The sequence below is a fragment of the Phocoena phocoena genome, chromosome 9 (genome assembly GCF_963924675.1).
Source record: "Phocoena phocoena chromosome 9, mPhoPho1.1, whole genome shotgun sequence".
Lineage (NCBI taxonomy): Eukaryota > Metazoa > Chordata > Mammalia > Artiodactyla > Phocoenidae > Phocoena > Phocoena phocoena.
Window position 1 is genome coordinate 57,697,286 of NC_089227.1, and position 26,119 is coordinate 57,723,404.

Consider the following 26,119-nt stretch of genomic DNA (forward strand, 5'->3'; position numbering starts at 1 on the left):
AATAATTAAAAAGTCAAAAATGCATTATCCAAACGGACCCTGTTTGGTTGCTACAAGGTCTCTGAGCGAAAACGGCTAAGAGGAAGAAAGAGGAGGAATAGCCGAGCCGAGGGAGAAGGCCGGTTCGGATCTGTTCGGATCCAATGGCAGGGCGTCAGGAGCTAGGGTGGTTAAAAGACCGAGCGACCAACCTGGCGTTTCAGCGATTGGCCCAGACCGACGCAGCTCGGCGGCGGCGGCGGCGGCGGCGGAAGGGGCCGGGCCACGGACGGAAGTGACATAACGCCGGCTTTTGGCCTTGTGGGGAGGTGTAGCAGGTCGGTAGAGGGAGACTGTTGGCGGAAGAGGCTCGGCGGTTGATGGCGGCTCAGGCTGGGAAGCCTCTCTAACATTCCCCTCTGCTCAGGAGTTCCTCACTCGGTAAGTGCCTTCCTCGGCCCGCCCCAGCGCCTTGCGCGGGGCGGACGCCCTCTGGAGCTATCTGGGGGCTCGTGATACGTCCCTCTGCTCTAGCGTCTAGGGGCCTGGTCGGTTTCGGGAACGGTCTCCGTGGTGACGGTGCTGCCGAATGACGATGCTTTCCTTCCCGACGACAAACCTTTCCTCCCGGACTGCGATTGTGACGGTAGTGTGGGCAACTTCGGTTAATAGTGGAGTTGGAAAAAGCGACGGGTGGCCGCCCCACACGGCGGGGAGGCCCTGGATAGGCTTTCGTTGTTTGGGGGAGCCGTGTGGGACGTGGGCCCTTTTGCGGTGGGGGGGGGGCGAGTGACGCGGGGGACCCTCGGAGAAGAAAGTGCCTTGCCCGAGGCTCCACTCTAGGGTGAGTGTTTGGAGGGCAGCGTGTGTGCTGCCGGGGCAGGTAAGCTTGGGAAAACATCTAGGTCGTGTCGGGATGGGACGCTCGGGTTTGCCCGTGCAGAGTGAAGCCCAAGTGTTTTGGTTTGAGTCGCCATGGATTAGGAGGCGGAGACTGACTGCGGGCCGTGGGCGGAGTTAGCGGTTTGGGCTGGCTCTCCGACTTCACCTGGGCTGCAGAATTAGTGAATGCTTTCTTGTCTGTTTATAAATGGCCTTACGCCTAGTGCTCGAAGGGATCTTAAATATTCCGAGGAGAGTCACGTTTGTCTTTGCTTAGGCAATTTTTCTTGATTTCACAACTGTCCCTTCCCAACACCCCCGGAGGTCCGCAGGTTGTGGACAAGTCCCGACAGGCGCTTGTTTCGGGGAATCTTTGTTAAGAGATTAGTGTGCGTGTGTGTGTACTGATAAACATATATTACCTTATTGGTAATAATTTCGTTTGAGAACGCCGTGACATTTGACTTTCTACATATATATATTTTTTGATTTTGATTTTTTATTAATTTTTTTAACATCTTTATTGGAGTATAATTGCTTTACAATTGTGTTAGTTTCTGCTTTATAACAAAGTGAATCAGTTATATGTCCGCATATCTCTTCCCTCTTGCGTCTCTACATATATTTTTAGGTTTCACAAAGTAGTTATGAATTGCTGTTGTGTCAGGGATGGGAAAATAAATCTTGTTTTCGATTCTGCATTCCGCTAATCGTAGAATTTCTACAAGCTGCATGCAACAATTACTAATTATAGTTTTGGAGCTCAATTCCCAAAGTATTTAAAGAGATAATTTGAGTAACATGTTAATCTAAAAAAATGGGCTGATTACCCTCAGAGTGCTATTTGGGTATAGAAAAGGGGCTGAGGCCAGGCCTTTCGTTCTTATCAAGGATAAACTTGATTTCTTGAAGGATTACTTGATTACGTTTTCTAGTCATCACATTGTTAAATTGCACACCCCTGTTTACAATTATGGCTGCAGACATTTGTGTAGACTTAACCAGTAAATATCTTTTCCTTAACAAAAATAACAGGTATTTTCAACCGTTTTAATGATGTTAAATATTTATGAAGGATCGTAACTATGCTCCTTTTTTACTGCTTTGGGGGAATTGCCTCACATGTGAAGTTTATGGGATTGCATTCTTTTGGAATTTGTATGTTACTAAGTAAAATTTTGGCTATATCCACTTCTAGCCTTTTAAAGTTTATTTTGCCCCAAATAAACTCTTACAAGACGGTAAAGATACCCTCCCCTCTAATATAATAAAAAGCCAAGATCATAGCTTTTTAGAAACCAACTTTTAAAACAATCTAAAAATTAAAGTGGTGTGAGTGACACCTGGGCAGAGTGTAGTGGTACTCAGTTGTAAATCATTCTGGAGATTGGGAGGACTGTAAGAGTGCAAATTGATGGATTGGTGGATTTGCTTCTGCCTCCGGGAAAGATTGCTGATAATATTTTTCTGGTCTGTAAACCAGCTGATAGTCTTTGTTTGAGCTGAAGTATAAATAATTGGAAGCTATTAGAATATCAGACGTATTTTTTCCCTTCAGATGTTCAGTTTCCTCCAGGACTGAAGTTCGGAGATTAATTTAAAAGTTCATATAGTTTTAACTGAATATTTTAAAAAACTTTCACTAAGTTTGTCAACCACTATGTGTAATGTGTTTCTATTGCAGAAGGTCATATGTGAGTTTTTATTACTAATTTTTGTCTACTTTGGTTTTACTAACTTTTATTATGGAAATTTTCAAAATACCCAGAAGGAGAACAAACAGTTAAAGGAACCACTATTTTGCTAATCTTGGTTTATTACACTGTCAGCACATTTATTTTTTCCTCTGGAGTTTTTAAAGCAAATCCTGGACAACAGGATATTTCACCTATAATTAGTTTACCCTCCGTCTTTAACTGGTAAGGACTTTAAAAGAAATACAGTCACCATAATAATATTATCACATAGAACAAAATTACCTTATTTCTTTTTGAATCCTAAGTGTTAGAATTGGCAAATTATATACAATATTTATCTAAATTAAAAACCTTAATTTGATTCTGGACATTTAATGCACAGAAATTATTAATATGGTCAGTTTCCTACTTTATTTGATTAAGGCTTACACATTTTGGGCTAGTTAAATAAAATGTGTATCAGGAGCCACTGGAAAAATACTACCACAAAAGCCAGATCTGGTTTGGGCTTGAAAAAGTTACAAGAGGAAGAAGTAAAGATAACATTGAAATCCTCACCCTTCACCCCCCCAAATTTGTTCTAGCTACTTAACTGAGTGACCACTGCATATTAGTTATTTTTTCCTTAGGTATTGATGAATCCTCAAAAATAACAAAATTGGATTGTAGACAAAGTTTACAGCATAACACATAAAAGGAACTCTAGAGATGTTAGAACTTTGGGGAATAAAGTAGGAAACATGGGAGAGGGCACTGCAAGGCAGCATGTATATGTATTTCAGACTTTGTTTCCCAGCCAAATCTGTCTGGTCCTTTTTTTTTTTTTTTTTTTTTTTTTAACTGTTCTCATATATTTTTGTTTTCTATTTATTAATATTTTTAATTGATGTAACATTGGTTTATATTATATTAGTTTCATGTATATAACATTGTATTTCTACTTCTGTATACACTATAGCATATTTACCACCAAAACTTTAGTTTCCATCCTCCATCAAAAAGTTGGTACCCTTTACTTATATCCGGGCCCCCCCCCCCCGCCCCGCCTCTACTCTTGTTCTTCGTGTGTCCAGGTTTGGTTTCGTTCATTTATTTTGTTTTTTTTATGTCTGTTTTCTTAATCAGAAAACTTTTACTTATTCTTTGCTTACATCTTAATGTACGCATGTTTCTAGAGGTGTACTTTACTTTAGAGAATGGGAAACAAAATTTGATATGGTAAAGCTGGTTCCACTTCCTTTTGTGGTGGGGGCTATATTTCCTCTCTCCAGCTGAGGCAGTTTGTTCTTTACTCAGGATGTTAGTGAAGCTACACTTCCCAAGCATTACCACAAGGTGATGCAGTGACTTTGTGTATTACTTCTCCACTGGGTGGTGTGTGGGTCTGTGTGTGTGCGGGTCTTTGTGTGTGCCTGTGAGCATGTGTGTAGTGTATAAATCTGCCTGTGAATCATCTTGATACATTAGCATTCTCAGTGAATTTCAACATTTTTGTAAGCTTGCCCATCTTTTCACTCTGTTTCCTATCTGTGTGAAGAGTGAAACAGGAACTGTATGGGAATTAGATATTTTACTGTTTAAAATAGGTTGATCATGTTGTAATTACATTCAGATTACATTTATCCATGTTAACTTTTTTATGACTAGAAGCTGTATTGGAAAATTAATTTAAAAAGTAATAATGAGAGTGGAATGACTTGTAAAATATTTCTGTAGTTATAGTTGCATTGAAATGTTTAAAAAGGTTGGAGTGTTGGTGAGAGATTAATGAAGGTTATTAATGGGATAATTACAGATTATCATGCTATAAAGATTTGTAAGCATCATGAATATATTTAAAGTCTGATGTTAGGGTTTTTTTTTTTTTTTTTTTTTTAATTTATTTATTTATGGCTGTGCTGGGTCTTCGTTTCTGTGCAAGGGCTTTCTCTAGTTGTGGCAACCGGGGGTCACTCTTCATTGCACGCACAGGCTCAGTAATTGTGGCTCACAGGCCCAGTTGCTCTGTGGCATGTGGGATCTTCCCAGACCAGGGCTCGAACCCGTGTCCCCTGCATTGGCAGGCGGACTCTCAACCACTGCGCCACCAGGGAAGCCCTGATGTTAGGGTTTTATATTAAAAACTTGAATTTTGGGGAGAGGGTTTAAAAATGAAATTTCATGTTAATGTGTTTATTTAAAATAATGAAAAGAATACATTAAATATACTGGTAAAAATTCAGTCAGTTGAGTTAAAAGTTAAGGTCCTCTTAAGTTCTCTTTTCACACATAGCCCTCATGAGTAAAGATTGTATGATGTGTGCTTTTTGAGTCCCTTTTGATGCATTTATAAGCATGTATACACATGTACATATATAAATACATATGTGTATACCTTAATGCTATTTTATACCTTAAAAACTTTTCAGTGAAGTAAAAGTCTAAGGTTGGATTATCGATTTTTAAACACTGTTGTAATTGAGGTTAAACAAAAGTTTAAACTCCACTACCTTGTTTTATAACAAATAATTACTGCTTTGTTTATTTAGTTTACTTTAGGAAACAAGTTATATGAAAAAAGTTTCATTCTTAAATGGCTTTTAATTAAAAGCATGGGAAATTCATCCTAAGCTAGCCTTATTTTCTCCTTACTGAATATCTATCTCAGAGAAAGTTAAATATTCACTCTCTTCATACAAAAACATTACTGATTCACTTGCCTCAATTTTGGTAGTTGTATCTGAAAGAGTTTGGTTCATCAGTTAACTATAGTCTCTCTTGGGTATTTTATAACCAATAGTGAACATTTTTTTCAAAACCAGAATCAAGAGTTTTTTTTTTGTTTGTTTTTTAAAGGAAGCCACTGACTTGAAAGGAGATTATCATTAGTGACTTCATTAACATCATGACATCCCCTTGAGCCCATATTTGCTCAGACTATTCAAAGAAACAAAGTAGTAGAACTCTTCACTTACTTTAGGCAGTTTCTACCGTTTGTGCTACCTTTTCACTTTGCTGAAGGTTTTGGGTTACCAGCTGGAGAGTATTGACTGTTAAGTCCTTCTGTGAAGTAGGGTTGCTGGTAATAAAGCCTTTTTGTTAGTGCAGAGGTACAGGAGGTTTATTACTGAATGCATTCTCTTTACCTTGGAATCCTGGCAAACCTCAGGTGGGGAGAGGCTGACAGACATCCAGCCTGGAATTCTACCACAGTGGCTTCCAGGTTGATGATTGACTGTCTTTTTATGGGATGTCTAGTAAATTGTGTGTTCTCTAAGTACAAAGCAGTATTTTGACCATAACAGAAGCAGAGAACACATAAGAGGAAAAGTAGACATTTTTTAAAGTGTTTATTTCAGAACTTTAAAAATTTGCCTTAGTATTTCAAACAGATCAGCAAAAGAAACATTTGTAAAAGCATATTGTCTTAGATTTTCCTAGCAATAAAGACTTCTTAGTAATTGTTAAAATGTGAGTAGTTTTGGGAATTCCTTGGTGGTCCAGTGGTTAGGACTCGGCGCTTTCAGTGCTGTGGCCCAGGTTCAGTCCCTGGTCAGGGAACTAAGATCCCATAAGCCATGCAGCATGGCAAAAAAAAAAAAAAAAAGTGAGTAGTGTTACTTCTGTGCTTGTCCTGTAGAAAATTCATAGATTTGTGAAGTAAGTTAGAATAATTTGGTCAGCAAATTCTTGTCCCAGTTTTTCTCATTGTTTACAGAGATTCCTGTTTTGATGACTCAGAAGTTAAGTGCCATACTGTCAGTGTCATTGTTTCTGATGTGGTACTGTAGGATCAATGACTGTACTGAGTCTGTGACACACTGTACAGAGATAGATTTTTTGAGTAAATCCTCAGTTGTATCCTTTTTCTCAAAAGTAGAACACAAGATATGGAAAACATTTGGGTCTTGCAGATTTTTATAGGCGACTTTCACCATTCATCTGCTAGCTGGTGCTTGGTGTTCACTAAACCAGTGAGCATTCACTGAATCTATAATAGATTCTCAACAGTATGTGTTTCATTTACACTATACATTTAAAAATACATTGATTTTTAATCAGTGAATGTATGGAAACTGTACAATAATACTGGAAGTCAAGGTAGGATGAAAGGGTAGAATTGGTATAGGTAGAGAGGAACAAATAGGCTCTGAACTATTTCAAGTAGACCAACTGAGATTTTACATCATTTGAGAGATTTGAACAAGTATGAACCAGAAGCCCAAGAAGACAGCCTAGGTCTGGGAATCTGTGAGAGTTGCTAATGGAGATAAATTGTTGGGTTGGGTCAGAGTCTAAGTAGTAGTTCTCTATCCTGGCTGTATACAGGATTGAGATTACTTGGGGAGGCTTAAAAAAAAATGCTTGGATATACACACACATGCATGTGTGTGCCCAGGTCCCATTTCCAGAAATTCATTGTCTTGTCTTTTTCTTTTTTAAGACCCCTAATGATTCTGATATCTAGCCAGGGTTGAGAAAAAGCTGGTCCAGGCGATCATGAGTGTGGGTCAGGAATGCAGGCACAGAGAGGTTAGCATCAGTTACAGGAGCCTAGGGGAGGGACGGGATGGATCAGATTAGGGAGGAAAATGATGAAGTTCAAGAGTTCAACATAGAAACACTGCTGGCTCTTTTGGTTTCGGTTGCAAAAGAAGCAGAGGGCTAGGCTTTGCAGGAGAGTTGAGAGTTTGTTTTTGATTTGGGTTTTAAAAATTTTTTAACTCGGGACTTCCCTGGTTGTGCAGTGGTTAAGAATTTGCCTGCCAACGCATGGGACACGGGTTCGAGCCCTGGTCCAGGAATATCTCACATGCCACGGAGCAACTAAGCCCGTGCACCACAACTACTGAGCCTGCGCTCTGGAGCCTGTGAGCCACAACTACTGAGCCCACATGCCACAACTACTGAAGGCTGCACGCCTAGAGCCCATGCTCTGCAACAAGAGAAGCCACTGCAATAAGAAGCCCCCGCGCCGCAGCGAAGAGTAGCCCCCACTCAACGCAATTAGAGAAAGCCCGCACACAGCAACAGACCCAATGCAGCCATAAATAAATAAATAAATAATTTTTTTTAACTCATGTAACTTTCTGAGCCATATCGTAAGTTAGTTCTCAGTTTGTGTTTTTATATTTAATCACATTTAAAATTTTTATTTATTTATTTGGCTGTGCCAGGTCTTAGTTGCGGCATGTGAACTCTTAGTTGTGGCATGTGGGATCTAGTTCCCTGACCAGGGATCAAACCCAGGCCCCCTGCATTGGGAGCATGGAGTCTTAGCCACAGGACCACCAGAATTCGCTTTAATCACATTTTTAAGAAGGAGTTCCAATATTAAATATATTATATTTACAATATAATATAAATATAATATAAAAGTATGTCTTTTCAATAATTATGGTATGAAAATATCCATGTAATTTGCATTAAATGTTATGTATTTTCTGAAGGTATGAGTTTTTTCTTAGTTGGTATCATTAAATTTGTATGATTTACTTGTTTCAGATTCGCAATGACATCCTTTCAAGAAGTTCCACTGCAGACTTCCAACTTTGCCCATGTCATCTTTCAAAATGTGGCCAAGAGCTATCTTCCTAATGCACACCTAGAATGTCATTATACCTTAACTCCATATATCCATCCCCATCCAAAAGATTGGGTTGGTATATTCAAGGTAAGAGGACTTTCTCCATATTTCTTCCATGTAGGTACTCTTTATTTTCTTCTTAAGATGTTGACAAGTAGTTTATACTAGTCTTGTCTTAACTCTACTTTAAGGGTCATTTTTGTAAACAGCAAATGTAAAACATTGTGTAAACATGAAATATTTAATAGTGCAGGGTAGTGTACAACAAATGTTATGACTTTCAGTTCACGACACTTTCCTCTCTATGATTAAAAGGTTCAACTTAAGTTCTTACAGAAATTTTTTCAAATCTTTTTTTTTTTCTTCTTCTGTTTTCTCCATTCCTTACCTAAAAAAAAAAGATCTTTTCCTCTGGGTTACTATATCATTTACTATCTTGTCATTTGTAATTAATTTTGTATAGCTCTACAATTATGTTATTATCTCTTCTATTGTCCTGCATTGTTTAAATATTCCTTATGTTGTCTTATGCTTTTATAAGAGTATTCTGTTTTACATGACTAAATAGTAAATTCTTTGATAGCAAGAGTCCCAATTCTAATATTTCGCCAATCATTTTGTGTAATATATGCTTGAAAATTACATTGAAATGATCATTAAAGTGGTGGAAGTTTTTTGGCAATTTCAGTTCCTGAGGATGTAATGGAGAACCAAAACATACGAAGGTCCTTTGAACAGTCAAAATAGTCATAAATGTCTAAACAGTAAAACTTACTTTTCTCCTTGGTTACTTTAGATTCTCCCTAAGAATCAATTTATTTTATTTTAGATGTGATTTATTAAAATCAAGACCATTAGGTCTTGAAATTTTGATTGTGTGGTTTGTATAAGTTAAATAGCAAAGTAGAAAGACATAAGAGTAGCTGCTAGAATTAGGCACATTTAAAGTACTTAGAAGTGAAAGTCTGGCCTAATAGAGTGAGGAGGGCAGAAAAACTATATTGGACAAAACAGAGTTTTGGCATTTAATGATACTTCAGTTCCTTTTTTTTTTTTTTTTTTTATTTGCGGTACACGGGCCTCTCACTGTTGTGGCCTCTCCCGTTGCGGAGCACAGGCTCCGGACGTGCAGGCTCAGCGGCTGTGGCTCACGGGCCCAGCCGCTCCGCGTCATGTGGGATCTTCCCGGACCGGGGCGCAAACCCTTGTCCCCTGCATCGGCAGGCGGACTCTCACCCACTGCGCCACGAGGGAAGCCCTCAGTTCCTTTTTGAATTGAATCCCTTATCCCTTGGTGTTGCTGGATAGATGAGTCATTTACTCTTTGTTTATTTAATTTTTTTTTTTTTAAGGCTTGTTAGATTCCAATATGGATTCCAGTATGGATTCCAAAAGCTTCATTGTAAGCTTTTTATGAAATCAGTATCAGTTTAAATTTTTTGTAAGAGATGAATAACAAGTTAAAGATACTAAGAATTGGCATTTTCTGCAAGAATGAGTCAGAGAGGAAGAATAGAGCAGGGTAATGAGATTGAGGGAAGGGAAGGGCATTCCTGGCAGGAAAATGGCTTAAGCAGAGGCACTGGGGTGAGAATGTTCATGAGAATGAATTAGTTTAACTAGAACATAAACGTAATTTAGGGAAGTGGAGGGAGATGAAGTTAAGCGTCAGTCTTGCCATGGAGGATCTTCAGTGTTAGGCTAAACAATTTGCAGACTTTTCCATATGGGCAGTGGGAAGTCTGCATATGTAGGTGTGGAGGCCGATGTGTGATAAATTGTATTTCAAGAAGATGAATCTTCACAGTTTTCTTTCAGACTAATTTATGTCTTCTGGGTTTTTTCTTCCCATTTTTAGTTAATGGCCTATTGTTTAAGCCAAAAGCTTATGAATTTCTCTTCAAATCCAGCCAAACACCAATTCTATTTTCCTGCCTACCTATTAATGCATTTTTAATATCACAGCCCTAGTTCATACCCTCCTTATTGATTTCTAAGATGATTGCAATAGGTCACCTGTTTTCCCTGCTTTCTTTCATTCTTCTATTTGTTCTTCAAACTGCTCTATATAAACTATAATAGAAAATGAAAATCTGAACATATCTTCCACTTGTTTAAGTGGTTCTTCATCCTCTATGGGATAATGGCAAGACCAAATAACTTAGTGTGCCAAATAGGGCTCCTTTATATGACTTGATTTATAGCTTCCTTTTATGTCATTGCCTGCTTATTTTTTGGCTTTGATAACGTTAAACTATTATCTCTTAACTTGTGTACTCCAAGGACCGTAACTTTTCTCTAAGCAGTAATACTTACATAAATACATACATGATAAATAAGTTTGTATAGAACACCCTTTCCATCTTTTTTGCCTGGATAATACTTAAAACTTAGTGGGAAGTTTAAGCATGTACTAAAAATTTTGAAATATACAGGAAGACTCAAGGAAGAAGATAGATCATGTTTTAATACTATTTTAATGCTTACCTAGAATAAGCATTGTTAACATATTAGCATATATCTATAATTAATAATTATACACATACTTTGTGTGTAATAAAGTATACACACATGCTGTTGATGTGTTGTGGAATTCATGGAAATGTTTCCAAATGTTTACCATTAAACAATGCTTAATATAGATCTCTGTATCTGTTTTTATTTTGTTTGTCATTGTATTTCATAGGATAAGTTCTTGGAAGTGGAATTGCCATGTTTATAGCATTGAATTTTTAAAATTTTTAAATTTTTTTTTGCGGTATGCGGGCCTCTCACTGTTGCGGCTTCTCCCGTTGCGGAGCACAGGTTCCGGATGCACAGGCTCAGCGGCCATGGCTCACGGGCCCAGCCGCTCTGCGGCCTGTGGGATCTTCCCAGACTGGGGCACGAACCCGTGTCCCCTGCATCGGCAGGCGGACTTTCAACCACTACGCCACCAGGGAAGCCCGGCACTGAATGTTTTTTTTTTTTTTTTTTGTGTGTGTGTGGTATGCGGGCCTCTCACTGTTGTGGCCTCTCCCGTTGTGGAGCACAGGCTCCAGACGCTCAAGCTCAGCGGCCATGGCTCACGGGTCTAGCCGCTCCATGGCGTGTGGGGTCTTCCTGAACCGGGGCACGAACCCGTGTCCCCTGCATCGGCAGGCGGACTCTCAACCACTGCGCCACCAGGGAAGCCCTTGAATGTTTTTAAACACTTGACATGTACTGCAAATTGATTGCTCTCCAGAATGATTTTGATAGATACGATATTGACAAGGTAGGCAGGGAGAAAGTGCCCAGGTAGTAATTATAAGGGGAAGGAATGAAGGGAAAGTGTGTTGTGTGCTTGAGAGAGTGTTAAGGAGTTTAATTTTCCTGGGACAGGTACCAGGTTTAGAAAATGAATGGGAAAAGTTAGTTTGGATCATGTAGATTGCTTTAATATTTAGCTGAGGAATAGTTTTTAAAAAACAGAGAGTAATAGAGTTTAAGAGGTGAACTTTAATCTAGTGCTGAATAAGATAAATTGGAATTAGAAAAGAATGGAGGCAGAGAGAATTTTTTTTAATAAATTTATGATTTATTTTTGGCTGCGTTGGGTCTTCGTTGCTGCGCGCAGGCTTTCTCTAGTTTTGACGATCGGGGGCTACTCTTCGTTGCGGTACGTGGGCTTCTCATTGTGGTGGCTTCTCTTGTTGTGGAGCACGGGCTCTAGGTGCACGGGCTTCGGTAGTTGTGGCACTTGGTCTGAGTAGTTGTGGTTCGTAGGCTCTAGAGCACAGGCTCAGTAGTTGTGGCACACGGGCTTAGTTGTTCTGTGGCATATGGGATCTTCCCAGACCAGGGCTCAAACCTGTGTCCCCTGCACTGGCAGGCGGATTCTTAACCACTGCGCCACCAGGGAAGTCCCAGAGAGAATGTTTAGACCATCTTCATTTTCTAAGTGAGATCAAGCCTTAGAGAAGGGAATCAGTTGTGGGTAATAATCTGTAAGAGGCATCTATAGGGTTTGTCAGCTATTAATTGAATGAATTGGGACTGGAACTCATTTATTGAGTACACTCAGTAATGAGAAGCAAGGTCATGTGCTGAGTTGGGGAGGGCTTGAGTATGGAGAAGATATGGTCTTGCTACTGTGGAAGAATGTCATAGGGAATTGGAGTAGGTTAACCAGGAGATTTCTGAGCAACCATTTTGTGAGTTTGTCTAGAGAGATTGAGCACCTAGAATTGAGTGAAGAATTCCAGAAGTGGGTATCATTCAGACTGGGAATTTGGGAAGGGAGGTCAAGAGGACAAAGGATACTAAGGTGGTTTTGGGTGCATTATTATTGAAATTAGTAATTGACCATGACGTCCAACTTGGGTAGGGGAATGAGTGAAGCCAGGCAAGGGATGTAGACTGTGTTGGAGATTTTTTCTTTTTTTTTTTTAAACATCTTTATTGGAGTACAGTTGCTTTACAATGTTGTGTTAATTTCTGCTGTATAACAAAGTAAATCAGCTGTATGTATACATATATCCCCATATCCCCTCCCACTTACCCTCCCTATCCCACCCCTCTAGGTGGTCACAAAGCATCGAGTTGATCTCCCCATGCGATGTAGCTGCTTCCCACTAGCTATCTGTTTTACCTTTGGTAGTGTATATATGTCAGTGCTACTCTCTCACTTCGTCCCAGCTTACCCTTCCCCCTCCCCGTGTCCTCAAGTCCATTCTCTATGTCTGCATCTTTATTTCTGTCCTGCCCCTAGGTTCATCAGAACCACTTTTTTTTTAGATTCCATATGTATGTGTTAGCATACAGTATTTGTTTTTCTCTTTCTGACTTACTTCACTCTGTATGACAGACTTTAGGTCCATCCACCTCACTACAAATAACTCAATTTCCTTTCTTTTTATGGCTGAGCAATATTCCATTGTATATATGTGCCACATCATCTTTATCCATTCATCTGTTGATGGACACTTAGGTTGCTTCCATGTCCTGGCTCTTGTAAATACAGCTGCAATGAACATATTGGTACATGACTCTTTTTGAATTATGGTTTTCTCAGGGTATATGCCCAGTAGTGGGATTGTTGGGTAGTATGGTAGTTCTATTTGTAGTTTTTTAAGGAACCTCCATACTGTTCTCCATAGTGGCTGTATCAATTTACATTCCCACCAACAGTGCAAGAGTGTTGTTCCCTTTTCTCCACACCCTCTCCAGCATTTATTGTTTCTAGATTTTTTGATGAGGGCTATTCTGACTGGTGTGAGATGATATCTCATTGTAGTTTTTTTTAAAAATAAATTTATTTATTTTATTTATTTATTTTGGCTGCGTTGGGTCTTTGTTGCTCTGCGCAGGCTTTCTCTAGTTGTGGCGGGCGGGGGCTACTCTTCGTTGAGGTGCACAGGCTTCTCATTGCAGTGGCCTCTCTTGTTGCGGAGCACACGCTCTAGGCGCAGGGGCCTCAGTAGTTGTGACACGTGTGCTCAGTAGTTGTGGCTCGGGGGCTCTAGAGTGCAGGCTCAGTAGTTGTGGCGCACAGGCTTAGTTGCTCCGCGGCATGTGGGATCTTACCAGACCAGGGCTCGAACCCATGTCCCCTGTTATGGCAGGCGGATTCTTAACCACTGTGCTACCAGGGAAGCCCTCCTTGTTTTGATTTGCATTTCTCTAATGATTAATGATGTTGAGCATTCTTTCATGTGTTTGTTGGCAATCTGTATATCTTCTTTGGAGAAGTGTCTATTGACTTCAGACCATACTACAGACCATACTACAGTAATCAAGACAGTATGGTACTGGCACAAAAACAGAAATATAGATCAATGGAACAGGATAGAAAGCCCAGAGGTAAACCCACGCACATATGGTCACCTTATCTTTGATAAAGGAAGCAAGAATATACAGTGGAGAAAAGACAGCCCCTTCAATAAGTGGTGCTGGGAAAGCTGGACAGGTACATATAAAAGTATGAGATTAGAACACTCCCTAACACCATACACAAAAATAAGCTCAAAATGGATTAAAGACCTAAATGTAAGGCCAGAAACTATCAAACTCTTAGAGGAAAACATAGGCAGAACACTCTGTGACATAAATCATAGCAATATCCTTTTTGACCCACCTCCTAGAGAAATGGAAATAAAAACAAAAACAAATGGGACCTAATGAAACTTCAAAGCTTTTGCACAGCAAAGGAAACCATAAACAAGACCAAAAGACAACCCTCAGAATGGGAGAAAATATTTGCAAATTAAGCAACTGACAAAGGAGTAATCTCCAAAATTTACAAGCAGCTCATGCAGCTCAATAACAAAAAAACAAACAACCCAATCCAAAAACGTGCAGTTCTTTTAAGAATTGTATAGTCATTGACTCAGTGTTGGAAGGAAGGAAGTGGAATTTCAGAAAGTATGAGAGTATTTTATATCCTGCTAGGAGGAGAGTGAGTAGTGTCCTGGTGGTTAAGAGCTTGAACTTCAGGTTCCGATTCTGACTCTGCCATTTACTAGTTTCTTAATTTGTAAGATGAGGGTAGTATTTATTCCACAACGAACAGTGAACTGTATCTGTTACTGCTATTCCCAGTGCCACTTGAATCAGGTATCTATAATTCTGACATTAGCAGTTTTGCATGTCAGCCATCACAAATAAATGGTACACTTAGCATGTCTTTTGACCACCTGGTCCAGGTAGAGCCTGTTAACTTAGGGAGATTTTTTTCAAGAAAGATGTAGCTCTGGGTAGTATTGATATTTCTTTCAAGACCACCATATGGACAGGGGCAAAGAATGCAAGGTATGACTTGTACCAGGTGTATCTTTTGGGAAAAACTTCAAATAGGCTCTTTTTCAGGAGATGATAGAAGCACTGGGGGATATGGAATGAGAGACAGAACATTTTAGAGTCAAGATCACTGTCCCTAATACATTGTGTCCCCTTGGGTATTAATGAATGGTAACGTTTAATGAACACTAATATGCTAGGCACTGTGCCAGGTGCCACTACGGTGCCGTGTCTCATTTAATACACATATAAGCCTTTATCTCCATTTTAAAGAGGAGGGAACAGAAATAACTTGTCTGAAGTCATTTAGCCAGTAAGTGATCTTTTTTGGCAGTCTGACCTTACTTCCTATGCTCTTAATCACTGCAGTATACTGTGCTTGCAAAAACTACCATTTATGGAGTGCCCATCATGGGTCAGGCCCTCTGCCAAGTGCTGCTTTTATGTTCATCATCTAATGTAATCCTTCTAACAATCCTGAGAGAAAAAAACTGAGCCTTAGGTCAGGAAAATCACTTACATCATGGTTTCCTCAAGCTTCTCATCTGTAAAGAGACGAATAGTGTCTTTCAAATGTTTTTGGCCATGACGCACAGAAAGAAATAAAAATAATGATTCTGTGATTTGACCTAGCAAAGTTGCATGCAGATACACCTGAAACAAATTTTCATGAAGCAGTACTTAGCCTTCATACCCTCTGATGCTTTCTAATTAAAAAATAAATGTGGCTATGAACCACTAAATTGATATAATGTTACCACTTACTACTGGGTTGTGACTGACAGTTTGAAAACTCTCCTTCAGAGACTAAAGATTACTAAGATTCTTCCAGTTTCAATATTCTGGACCCTCTAATCCTAAATCGATCAGAATTATAGAATATATGTATAATCAAACCTCGTGGATAATGCATAATTTCTTGTAATATACTGGCAAATGGATATCTAGTACCTGTTTTAAACATATCTAATATTCAGTATTTACCACAGTACAGTTCATCTGGAAAATAAAGACTGAGATATGTAATGTATATATTCATGTTGTAAGGTGGAAATGTTTTAGAGATTGGTGGGACATAGGTGGTCTTTTTGTATATATAAACACCTTAGGAATAAAGGTAAAAATAAATTTTTACAAAATTTACCATTGCCTGTAGGCAAGACTTAACTAAAGATGACAGACTAGTGAAGTTTAATTAGTGGATTTAAGGAGGAGGGGGAAATCTAACTAAAAAAAACAGTTAAATTCAAGGCATAAAATAAATTTTAAAAACATGTTTAGTGAAATCAAATTTTAAGTGCAGCATGTTTTTATATTTGATCATATGTGTACTAAGGTTTTCCTTGAGAAATTGGATATCAAATTGCATTTTAATACATAGTAGAAACTGCTGTTATAGATTTTTATAGCATTAGGTTATAGCTTAATAAAAAATTATAGAAATTTGACGTGATTGTTAAAATGCTCAGGATTTGTAAACATTAATGCACGCTTTAACTTTAGGATGTAGTGAAAAACAATATGCTATAAGATATCACTCATATTAAACCACTTACTTATAATATCCATGTTTTTGTTGTTTTCCTTTAGGTTGGATGGAGTACTGCTCGTGATTATTACACGTTTTTATGGTCTCCTGTGCCTGAACATTATGTAGAAGGATCAACAGTCAATTGTGTGTTAGCGTTTCAAGGTGAGAACTGAAAAGCAGAACTAGATGAAATTAGATGTTTTATTGCCATTAAAAATGATGTACCCCATTGTAATGATCTACTTAAGCATGTCTAGTGACTAAAGTTGAATGAATTAGTATCTTTCTTTATCAGAAGTCATAAGAATGTAAGTATCTAGTGTAGGTCACATGATATTTTATGTAGAGAAAGGTTTTTTCCTTATTGTCTTTCATTGAAGAGCAGTCTTTTGATGATCTTTTTTTTCAAATGAGAAAATAATGCTGTTACTGATATTAGATAATATAACAAATTAGAGGTGAGAAAAATATTCCGTATGAAAATCACGAAGATGATTAACAGGATTTATAGAGTAGAAATTCTATAGGGAAAGTTGCCTATAAAATGGATGTGAGTAATATAAAATTCATTTTTGTCTTAGCATTATATACAGATTTTTAAAAATTCTCTTATTTAAAGGAGGAGATATACCTGGTATTGCCCCTCCACCCACATTCTGCCTTCACAAAGGTGATGGCTAGAGCTTCACCATCCCTCCTGTGGCCATGAGGGGAAGGCATAGACAAGAACATATATGTCTGTCCTGACATGTCTGAGCCACTGAATCAAGGCCAGCAGGCAACTGCCTCCAGATTGCATGTTATGTGAATAAAATACACCCTGTTGCTTTAAAACAAAACACAAAAATTTTATTTAGAAATCTGTAACAGCATTTGCTGCAGAGTGATTTTTGTAGTAAAATTATACTGACTTTGGATTGTATTAAAGCAAATTCTTAGTCTTGTTTATACCATGGACTGTTTTTGGTCTGGGGAAGCTAATGGACTCTGTCTCAGTATAATATTTTAATATACATGAAATGCCCAGAATTGCAAAGGAAACCAATTATACTCCATTGTATGGATGTAACACAGCTTATTCATCCATTTGTCTGTTAAAGAATATTTTGGGGCTTCCCTGAGGGCGCAGTGGTTGGGAGTCCACCTGCCGATGCAGGGGACACGGGTTTGTGCCCCGGTCTGGGAGGATCCCACATGCCGCAGGGCGGCTGGGCCCGTGAGCCATGGCCACTGGGCCTGCGCATCCAGAGCCTGTGCTCCACGGCAGGAGAGGCCACAGCAGTGAGAGGCCCCCGTACTGCAAAAAACAAAAAAGAAAAACAAAAAGAATATTTTGGTTGCTTCCAAGTTTTGGCAGTTGTGAATAAAGCTGTAAAGCTGGTATAAACATTCATGCACAGGTTTTTGTGTGGATATAAGTTTTCAACTCATTTGGATAAATATCAAGGAGTATGATTGCTGTATTATATGGTAGGAATACGTTTAGTTTCATAAGAAACCACCAAACTCTTTTTTACAAAGTGGCAAAAACATTTTGCATTCCCACCAGCAGTAAATGAGAGTTCTTGTTGGACTGCATCTTTACCAGCATTCGGTGGTGTTAGTGTTTTGGATTTTGGTGGTTTACTTCTTTAAAAAAACGTTATTGCGAGGTTTGTATATGTTTGGTGTGAACATCAGTTGGGAATGTGATCACATGGAGCTTGCATATACAAAAAAGTTTCCTTATGTACTGTGACAAGAAACACATATTCAGAGAATAAAATGTGTACTGTAATATAGACAGAGATTTAGGTCCTCATAGATGTTTTATAGATTAAGAAAGTTATAAGTTATATATTTAGTTTATCTTTTTTTTTTTGCGGTACACGGGCCTCTCACTGTTGTGGCCTCTCCCGTTGCGGAGCACAGGCTCCAGATGCACAGGCTCAGCGGCCATGGCTCACGGGCCCAGCCGCTCTGCGGCATGTGGGATCTTCCCGGAACGGGGCACGAACCTGTATCCCCTGCATCGTCAGGCGGACTCTCAACCACTACGCCACCAGGGAAGCCCTGTAGTTTATCTTTTAATTCATAGCCTTTTTTTAGATAATCAAATTCAAGTGTGTATATTGGAACTGATTTTGTTATTAAGATATTTGTTCTTAAAAGTTGTGGCTTTATTTCCAGTCATTCTTTTTTTTAATCTACTTTTAAAAATTCATTCATTCATTCATTCATTTATGGCTGCATTGGGTCTTGCTGCGCGCGGGCTTTCTCTAGTTGCGGGGAGCAGGGGCTACTCTTCGTTGCGGTGCATGGGCTTCGCATTGCAGTGGCTTCTCTTGTTGCGGAGCACGGGCTCTAGGTGTGCAGGCTTCAGTAGTTGCAGCATGCAGGCTCAGTAGTTGTGGCTCGCAGGTTCTAGAGCTCAGGCTCAGTAGTTGTGGCACACGGGCTTAGTTGCTCTGCGGCATGTGGCATCTTCCTGGACCAGGGATCGAACCCATGTCCCCTGCATTGGCAGGTGGATTCTTAACCGCTGCGCCACCAGGGAAGCCCTCCAGTCATTTTTAATGTGATTAGTTTTCTTATAATAAATAAGAAACGTACAGAATTTGTTATAGTGACTAATGAATTTGCTTATTTATGACAGCAGAAAGTTTCAAAGCAGTTAGAAAAAAAGGAGAAAAGCATCCAGTTTATTTCTGTTCATATTGTAAAAGCATTTTCATGGGAGCTAAGTTTTACATGTTTTTGAAAAGTCATCATAATTTTTACTTTGAAATTCAGAGATAAAATCTTCTGCCTGCCTAGAACTTGTTTGTTATATAAGGAGCTCAGGATAGAGTCATGAAAAATTTAGTCATAGAGAATTAGAGCCAGAAGGAATCTTAAGCATGATCCAAACAATATTGCTCATTTTATGGAGTAGTCATGAGAATCCTGAAATGCAAAACTCAGAACAACTAATAAAGTATACATAAATGTAACTGTTTTCCTAAATGGACCCTTATTTGTTTACTATAATTTGATTGGTAATGTTACAGGCTATGAAATTTGACTTGGAGTTTGGTTTTTACATTTTCCTATTTTATTTTCAGTTTTACTGATCTGAGGAGAGCTATTTCTAGGTAGCTTTAAATTTCAGTTCTGAATAACTATATCTTGTATCTCAAATGGTATTTGAACCATAATTTTTAGTGAATTATTTTTGTGAGATTTAAAAAAAATCAGACCTCGAATATCTAGTTTGTAGAATTTCTAATGCCATGATACCAGAGCTGATTAGTCAAACTATATTTTTCTTTTCTATTTAAACTTTAAAAGTAAGTGTAGTGGCCTTTGCAAAGTTACTCAGCCGTGGATTTAGTAGTAGATAGTAGGAGGATGGGGTTTTTAAAAACTTTATTGCTAGATGTACCTTTAATTACTTTTTTTTGGCTGTGCCTCTAGGCTTGCAGGATCTTAGTTCCCCAACCAGGGATCGAACCTGTGCCCCCCTGCAGTGGAAGCACAGAGTCCTAACCACTGGAAAGGACCGACAGGGAATTCCCTGTGTTACTTTGTTTTAAAACTTTGTATTTTGAGATAATTTTAGATGTAAAGTTGCAAAAATTGTATACAGAATTTTCATCTACCCTTCACCCAGCTTCCCATAATGTTAACATGTGGCATAACCACAGTACATTTATTTAAAAAAAACAGGAATTCAACATTGGTACAACACTGTTGACTAAAGTACAAACTTTATTCAGATTTCACTAGTGTTTGCTGTAGTGCTCTTTTCTCTGTTCCTGGATCCAGTCCATAATCCCACATTGCATTTAGTTGTCGTATCATCATAGTCTTCTCCAGTCTGTGATAGCTCCTTATTCTGTCCTTGTCTTTCATAACCTTTACATTTATGAAGAGTACTGTTCAGTTTTGTTTTGTTCTGGTAGCATGTTCCTCATTTTGAGTTTTTCAGACAGCTTCTCATGATTAGATTGAGGCTATACCTTTTCAGGAAGAATATCATAGAAGTGATGATGTATTCTTTTCAGTGCATTGTCTCAGAGAGTACTTGATGTCTGATTGTCTTCTTAGTAGTAATATTAGTCTTTTAAAAAAAAAAACTTATTTATTTATTTATTTTTGGCTGTGTTGGGTCTTTGTTGCTGCGTGTGGGCTTGCTCTTGGTTGCGGTGCGCGGGATTCTCATTGCTGTGGCTTCTCTTGTTGCGGAGCATGGGCTCTAGGCACGCAGGCTTCAGTGGTTGTGGCATGTGGGCTCAGTAGTTGTGTCTTGCGGGCTCTAGAGCTCAGGCTCAGTAGTTGTGGTGCACGGGCTTAGTTGCTCCGTGGCATGTGGGATTTTCCCGGGCCAGGGCTCAAACCCGTGTCCCCTGCATTAGCAGGTGGATTCTTAACCACTGCGCCACCAGGGAAGCCCGTAATATTAGTCTTGATCACTTGGTTAAGGTGGTGTCTGCTGGGTTTCTCCACTGTAAAGTTAGTATTTTTCCCTTTGTGATTTAACAGTATTATGGGGAGCAATTTTGAGATACCTTGTTTCTCCTCAAACTTTCACCCACTAATTTTAGTATCCATCAGTGGATCTTGCCTGCAATAATTATTGTTGTTTTTGCCTGATGATGCTTTTCTATTCTCATTTCTTGGACATTATTAATTGCAATTATTATGTTAGGAAGAGTCATCCTTTTCTCATTCATGCATATATATTTTCTTCTGTGGAATAAAGTTTAATGCTATAATTTTTTTGTTGCTCAAATTGATTTAGCTTTCTCTGGCTTTTGGGAGGTCTGTCAAGGGGGCTTCTGTGTTTTTTGACTCCCCCACCCCCTTCTTTTTTGACAGCTTCTTTCTTATTTTTAAGCACCACAGGATGTTTCAGGCTTATATTTTCTCTGCCCCCTCCCCTCTGTGGACAAAGTTCAGCTATTTTTTAAAGAATGAAGTCAAGTGAAGTCAATATCGTAATAATGATGCTAAAAATTTCAAGATATGAAGGAATAATAGGCATAGTGAATGCACATTTCTGGGTAGATATTAATATCCAAGATAAGGGGAATATATTCACCTTTGTATGTTTGTTTCACAGTCATTGAATGCTTCCTTGTTTCAGGTCATTCTGGGGGAATTCCAGAATTTTTATATTTATTAATAATCTGCCCTCAGTATTTCTGAGTTCTGGATGTAGGCTATAAAGCATGTGTATAATGGTAATGCAAAGTACATGGTGGAGGATTTTTTTTTTTAATGTAAAAAATACCATGGGAGCTTTGGAGAGGATTAATTTTGAGCTAGGATTTGGAGAGGATTAATTTTGAGCTAGGATAATACAGCAAAATTTAAAAGAGGGTAACAGTTGAGCTGAAGAGAGAAGGAACAAATATTGAACACATAATTTGTCAGATAGTGGGCTAGATGATAGAACTACATAATCCATGGTACTTTGGAACTTTTAGATAGATGGCTTCAAATTTCTTCTATAGATAAGAAATTTGGGCTCGGGGAGGTTAAGTAAATAATAATTAGTGGTAGAGCTGGAATTCCAGAATAAATCTGTGTGGTTCCGAAGCTTATTTTTGTTCTGCATCAGTAGACCTCATCCTCTTTCTGCCCTTACACAGTGCACATGTGCAGTGTATTCCGTTTGTTAATATCTCTCTTATGCATTTAGTTAATGTCATATTTGAGGGAACATTTCTTTAAATGATGTATTCCAACCCCTGGTCCTCCTAGGCTTTTATGCTAGTTCTTCCATTGCTCCGCCTTCAGCCTCTTTCTCATTGAAAACTGCATACTTGACTCTCCCAGATAAATTGGTTTTACCCTAGTGAAGATACAGGGAAAGAATATTCTGAGAGTATAAGCTTAGACCTAAGATAAGAAAAATATGGACATATTTAGGGAAGAAAGAAGAGTCTAGGTTTTTTTTGTTTTTTTTTTTTGTTTCTTTTTTGCGGTACGCGGGCCTCTCACTGTTGTGGCCTCTCCCGTTGCAGAGCACAGGCTCCGGATGCGCGGGCTCAGCGGCCATGGCTCATGGGCCCAGCTGCTCCGCGGCATGTGGGATCTTCCCGGACCAGGGCACGAACCCGTGTCCCCTGCATCGGCAGGCAGACTCTCAACCACTGCGCCCAGGGAAGCCCAAGAGTCTAGTTTTTGATAGATAATTGGTGAAAGATAGGAAAGACATATCCTGAGTGCTTAGAAACAGGGTCATAAATGAGAGGATATGGCAAGATTTGTTAAATTCAAGTAATTTTATAACAGAAAATTTAATACTTTTTTTGTTTGTTAACTTCCTCTTAGGATATTACCTTCCAAATGATGATGGAGAATTTTATCAGTTCTGTTATGTTACCCATAAGGGTGAAATTCGTGGAGCAAGTACACCTTTTCAGTTTCGAGCTTCTTCTCCAGTTGAAGAGTTGCTTACTATGGAAGATGAAGGAAATTCTGACATGTTGGTGGTGACCACAAAAGCTGGCCTTCTTGAGGTTGGTACCAGCAGTGATCTGGTGATTCATAAATTTATATTATGAACTGGATTATTTTGTTATGAACTGTGACTTAAAAATAGTGAATGTTTTAAAAAAGACAAATCAGTCATAGATAAATTACAAACAGAGCTCATGTTGGTTGGCATTTTAAGAATTTTTAGGTTATGCAGGAGTATAACCTGAAAATCAAATGCTTTTTAACTAAAATAATAAACTTAGAGTGTTGTTTTTGAAATACTTAAAAAAAATTTTCTGTCACAATTATGTTACTGATTTCACTGTGGCAGGGACTGTCCCTAGGCTTATCAGTATTTTGTGCATAGTATATCTGCAATAAGTAATTATTGAGAGAATTTAGACCTAAAACTTCCTAATGTTCCCTCCCCCTAACCTTTCTTCTTTAGGGATGGCCTAATCTGTTGATTGTAGAATAATACAGATTTGGGGGTGAAGCTGATGGTAAAGTGGTATGAAGCAGTAAGTCTAACTGTAATTGGGTGTGAACTTCATTTCACTATAACACAAGCATGCTCTGTCTCACGTGTGGCAGTGAATCAGTGAAGCGTCCCAGTCTCATAATTTAGGTTCAGCGTTTTTACAGTGATTTCTTTTCCTGTTTATTTGATCAAATGAATAAGCTGGATTAACCATAATTTTTTTTAAAAAAGGTGAAAAAGTTTCTCACTCTTTTTCACTGAATATTTTGGAGTCATTGCACTTGCATCAAAAGAAATTTTCTGTGTAGATGGTCTAATGCCATATGTCTTAATTTTTAGTACTTAGTGAAGGAAAAAAATAGAACAGCATTCCTATTTCAAGATATTTCTCAATGTCTTTACCCTAAACCTAAAAAATTAGAATATTATATTGAGTTTCTGTGAAAAAGATCTTTAATTGGTTCAGTATACATTTTTGGTTATTTTACATTCCTATTTAGCCTATGGTGAGTCATTGCTTATTCTTTATACTCAGATGGATGTTTTTTATATATAAATATTTTATGCCTTTGATTTTATTTATCTTAAAAAACAGACTACAGAAAAAAGACAAGAGGTTATAGATATTAGACAGTCGAACTAAGAAGGTTAGAAGGAACCAGTAACTTACTGTGAATTTTTCTGTATCTTTCCTTCCCCCTTCCAGAAATTCCTCTCTTATCTTAAATAAAGAAATGTAACTTTTATAGGGTGACTAAAACATTTTGTGGTGACAACCGCCTGATGATCAAGGTTTTTAGCCTGGTATTTGAATGCTAGTCAAAGATGCTGAAACAAGCCTAGATCTTATGAAGAATGCAGTGACTGTTTATATTGCAGTTTTTTGGATACTTGTTAGACCACCCTGATTTCAGGACCTCCACGAGAAAAACAACAGCATTTTGGCATCTACCTATCTTTTGTGCTCCAAGTAAATTGGGACATTTCACAGTTTAGTTCTCTTCTTCCTACTCATAAAATGTATGCTGTCTCTTAGGTAAATGTTTCTGAGATAAGGTATTTATATTCTGATCAATTTTTTGACGAGTCTTTTAAATTTCCACATTTATCAAAATCTTTAATGATTTTACTAAAAATGCACCAAATTAGTACAAGTGTGAGACATTATCTAGGGCACTGTTATTAAGAATGATTGAGCCACAATCCTTCAGTTTGTGAACCTTGGTTGTATCCTAGATTTCTAAAAAGTAGATATTTTGGGGGTAGTGTAGTAGATTTTAACTATGGACTACCCGTTGGGTGTTATAAAATTATTGTTAATTTTCTTAGCTATGATCATGGTAGTGGTTAAATACAAGACTGTACTTATTAGGAGATGCTTGGCCTGTGCACTTAGGGGTTAAGTATCTGCAATTGTGTTTCAAATGCTTTAACCAAAAAAAAGAAAGAAAAAGAAATAAAACTTAGGTATATAGAGGGAGAGTAAATATGGCAAAATATTAATAATTATTGAATTTAGGTTATGGGTGTTCATGGTAAAATTTTAACCTTTTTGTTTGCTCGAAAGATACCAGAATGCAAAACTGGGGACAGGAATTAGACTTGTATACACTTTCATATAATTTTAATTCCTTTTAAAAATTTCTACTTAAGATTCAGTGAACTCTAAAGTATGTGTCAGTTAAATGAATCACTGGGAAAAAATGGTTCTTTTATAATGTTTCTGTTGTACTGTGTCAAGGTGTATCTTTATTTTTAAGTGGCCAGAAAGTTTAGAGCCAAAAATGATTTTTTAAAAAATAGGTAAGGTAAAAAATTAAGTGAATAAGTAAACTTTTCTCTTTTTTTTTCGGTACACGGGCCCTCACTGTTGTGGCCTCTCGCGTTGCGGAGCACAGGCTCCGGACGCGCAGGCTCAGCGGCCATGGCTCACAGGCTCAGCTGCTCCGCGGCATGTGGGATCTTCCCAGACCGGGGCACGAACCCGTGTCCCCTGCATTGGCAGGTGGACTCTCAACCACTGCACCACCAGGGAAGCCCAAACTTTTCTCTTTTGAGGGCATTTACTCCTGTCATTTTCATTTAGTCTGTTGAAAGAGATAGATGGGTCATTTAAAAATTTTACTGTTCTTTAACTTTCATAAGAGCCATTTTAGAGTTTAATTAGAGTTTGATTCTATGACCCTGGAAAAGTGACTTGGGGTGTATTGGGGGAAAACATTTTATTTTAGCTAAATGTATGGTGCCTCCTTTGTGAAGTTTTCCCTCTGAGTCTCCATTCTTCTTCCCTTGTTAGAATCAGGCTTCTTTTTTTTTTTTTTAAATAGAATCAGACTTCTTGCTGTAAGAGAAATATTAACCATTTTATTTACTATTTTAGGTCCCTTAATTTGGTAATTTTTAGAATACTGGAGTTTAGATTTTCCTGAACTAAGTAACTTAGTGTTCATGTAAGAGTCAATTATATTGTTAATATGTTACAGTGTGCATTTTTGTCTTAAAATTTGCATTTACTTATAAAGTTCCTTTTAATTTAGCTAAATACATATAGAAACTTATTCCTTAGTACCTTATTTAAAGAACTTTTCACAGTAATCCCATAGATGAAGGCCTTATGTAACACACAAGGAAGTTCTTAATAGATTCAAGGATTTCCCATAGATTTGCATTCAAGAAGAGGTACACATTTTTCTCCTTGATTATTACCCAAAATAAGAACAGCCCAGAATTAAGTCACTTATGAAACTTAATATGCCTCATTTGTAGTACTGATTTGA

The 26,119-nt window shown here is 38.2% G+C and overlaps 1 protein-coding gene across 1 annotated transcript in view; it reads left to right on the top strand.

Moving 5' to 3' along the window:
• The first annotated feature begins 289 nt into the window (after positions 1–289).
• The window catches only part of TAX1BP1 (Tax1 binding protein 1), an 85,763-nt gene continuing 59,933 nt past the window's right edge, over positions 290–26,119 (top strand). Inside the window, exons 1-4 of the mRNA XM_065883670.1 lie at positions 290–420; positions 8,043–8,211; positions 16,474–16,576; positions 22,715–22,902. Of these exons, the coding sequence (XP_065739742.1) occupies positions 8,050–8,211; positions 16,474–16,576; positions 22,715–22,902 (453 nt within the window). The 5' untranslated portion in view covers positions 290–420; positions 8,043–8,049. The remainder of the gene's footprint in view (positions 421–8,042; positions 8,212–16,473; positions 16,577–22,714; positions 22,903–26,119) is intronic.